We start from the raw sequence: 2,491 nt of genomic DNA on the forward strand, positions 1-2,491 counted from the left end.
TGATATTACTTCTTTGAGGGCTCCCATAACTATTCAGTATGTACACATACCTATGATTGCAAACAGTACCTACATTTTTTTCCAGTAAACACATTATACACTTTTTGTGTTCCTCCTTTTTTTTGCTTTACAATATATATTCAACATTGTTGTATATTTATAAAATATAGTGCTGAATTCTCTATTTACTGGCTGCATAATATTCCAGTGCACATGTTAAATTATATTACCAATTTATATCGATGAATATTTTAGTAGATTCCAATCTTATGTCATTTAAAGCGATAAGTCAAATTGTAAGTATATTTATTTAAACATGCATATTTCATAAAGTAAACATGCTATAACAAAGCATACGAGCATTAATTCTATCTAATGAAGGCTAAGCATTGATATTCTTTAGTAAGTACCTTTTTTGTTTCATTGGTTGAATGAAATTGAAAGGAATACACACTAAAAATAAGCGATAGCATATAGCCACATTCTATAATTTATTTCAAAGGAGAATTATATCTTTTTCAACAGTAATCCTATGCCTTGCACAATGCGAAAAATTTTACCAGGACCAACCAATATTGAAAAGACATCTATAGCTTTTTCAAACCAGGAAGTATTATCATTTTGAGCAGTATCAATCATATTTCTCAAATGATTGATCTCTGCATTCATCTCTTCAGATTTCTTTTTAAATCCTTCTCTAAGCAAATCTTCTTGAACCTAAAAAAAGTGAGAAGGGAAATAAACATTTTAAATTCCCATGTTTTTCAAGAATTTCATTTTCTATTTAAGAACTCTTACTTTTCACACTTAAAATTGTTCTCTCTTACAGAATCAAGGATAATTTTGCAATAAGGAATAATCCTGGCTTGGACCTAAACACTGAAAGAAAGCTTAGTTTACAGTCTTACAAATATTCACATATCCACAGGGTTTTGCTAGGATGCAAAGCCTGGCCTGAGGACAAATGTAATGTGTGCCAGTCATAATGCCAGTTGAGAAGTAACCTTGGTCTGCTGGCACCAATTCTAAATCCCACTTGGAATAATGTGGCCAACCAAATATAGAAATAATGGGAAATTATACATTGCTGTAGAAACCTATTATAAACACGTACAGATAGCCAATCAGGAATGCTTCCTTTGCCATAAGATGCCGTGGATAGACTCTCAATATCTGGGAACCATGCAGCAAGTTTGAAGCTGTCATATCCCTGAATTCTTAATCTGGACATTTCTGATAGTTTATTGTCAGCATAGATCTACCTTAGAGTCTTTGGATGGTAGGAGGATTCCTGATAATAGGCAATGATCTTGGTAAAGCAAACCAGTTGATGGTAATAACAAATACATGTATTTCAAATACATATTTAATTATAGTCTCTCTGTCCCTCTCCATCTTCTCCTTCAGTTGCAATATATTTTCCTCAAGACTCCTCTTCTGTGCCTCCATCTGCTGCTGCTGCTCCTGTAGTTTCTGTTTCATCAGCTCCTGTTCCTTCTCAGCTGCCTCCTTCTTGGCCCGCTCCGCTACCCCAGGGAGGTTTGACAGAGGGAATAAAATTAGGTGAGGACTAACCTCTACCCTCTTCAGCTCTGATAACAAAACAAACTGGAAGGGGAGGTGAGAAGACTCTGAACTGCTCCCTTGCCACACCATCAAGAGCTCATAGCAGTGGGATGGGAAAGGCCCTGGCTGGCTGATGTACCCTGGTGTTTTGAGAGTTAGAGAGTAGGTCCCACAGAAGGAGAGAAAGCTCCTTGTGTCAGGAGGTTTTGTTCTCACAACTGTCAAAGGACAGTGCAGGTACCTGCCACCCATTGTCAGCCCAGCCCTGCCCCTTACCTGCCATGGCCTTCTCCCCATCCGTGAGAGCTTTGTCTGCCTGCAGGATGGAACTCTCTGTTGCTGCCTGCGACTGCAGGAACCTCTGGAGAACTTCATGTGCCTGAGGAGACAAGAGGAACAAAGAACTTCAATTTCCACTGGGAAGAATAGGCTTCAAATAACAATTTCCAGGTTATTTTTTCTTCCTGACTAAAACTGCATCATGTCTCCACACAGTTTCCAATCTCATTAGAGAGACCAGAAGTTCTTTCTACCCCTGAAGTCTCTCCCCTAGTTCTCCATTCTTCTATTCACTCTACATTCCAGCCATAGAGAACCATGTTCAGTTCTGCACAACCACTGTCTCTGGTGCTTTTGTATAGTTGCCTCCCAGGAAGAAATGTTATCTCCAATTAGTGTTGCTGTTCTCCTCTGCCACTTGCTGGCTGTTCCATTGAGCAAGTCATTTTAACCCATCTCAGCCTCTCAGTTCAGATGTGTGAAATGTTCATCAAATGTATAGATGCCTCTTAATGCTACTTGAAGGATAACATTAAAATTCACGGGAAAGAACTCAATATTACTCCTTAACAATAAGAATTCAATTAATATGAATTGCATTATTATCATTATTATTTTAATATCATTAGTTGGTACCAACATCAAT

General features: G+C 37.9%; 1 protein-coding gene across 1 annotated transcript in view; it reads right to left on the minus strand.

Annotated features, from left to right (window-relative positions):
* Positions 1 to 294: 294 nt before the first annotated feature.
* The window catches only part of LOC102760527 (guanylate-binding protein 6), a 29,301-nt gene continuing 27,104 nt past the window's right edge, over positions 295 to 2,491 (minus strand). The window contains exons 9-11 of the mRNA XM_015561440.1: positions 1,843 to 1,945; positions 1,348 to 1,526; positions 295 to 717 (exon numbers count right to left, since the gene is read on the minus strand). Coding sequence (XP_015416926.1) covers positions 508 to 717; positions 1,348 to 1,526; positions 1,843 to 1,945 — 492 coding nt within the window. The 3' untranslated portion in view covers positions 295 to 507. The remainder of the gene's footprint in view (positions 718 to 1,347; positions 1,527 to 1,842; positions 1,946 to 2,491) is intronic.

The sequence above is a fragment of the Myotis davidii genome, unplaced genomic scaffold (genome assembly GCF_000327345.1).
Source record: "Myotis davidii unplaced genomic scaffold, ASM32734v1 scaffold1757, whole genome shotgun sequence".
NCBI classification, from domain to species: domain Eukaryota; kingdom Metazoa; phylum Chordata; class Mammalia; order Chiroptera; family Vespertilionidae; genus Myotis; species Myotis davidii.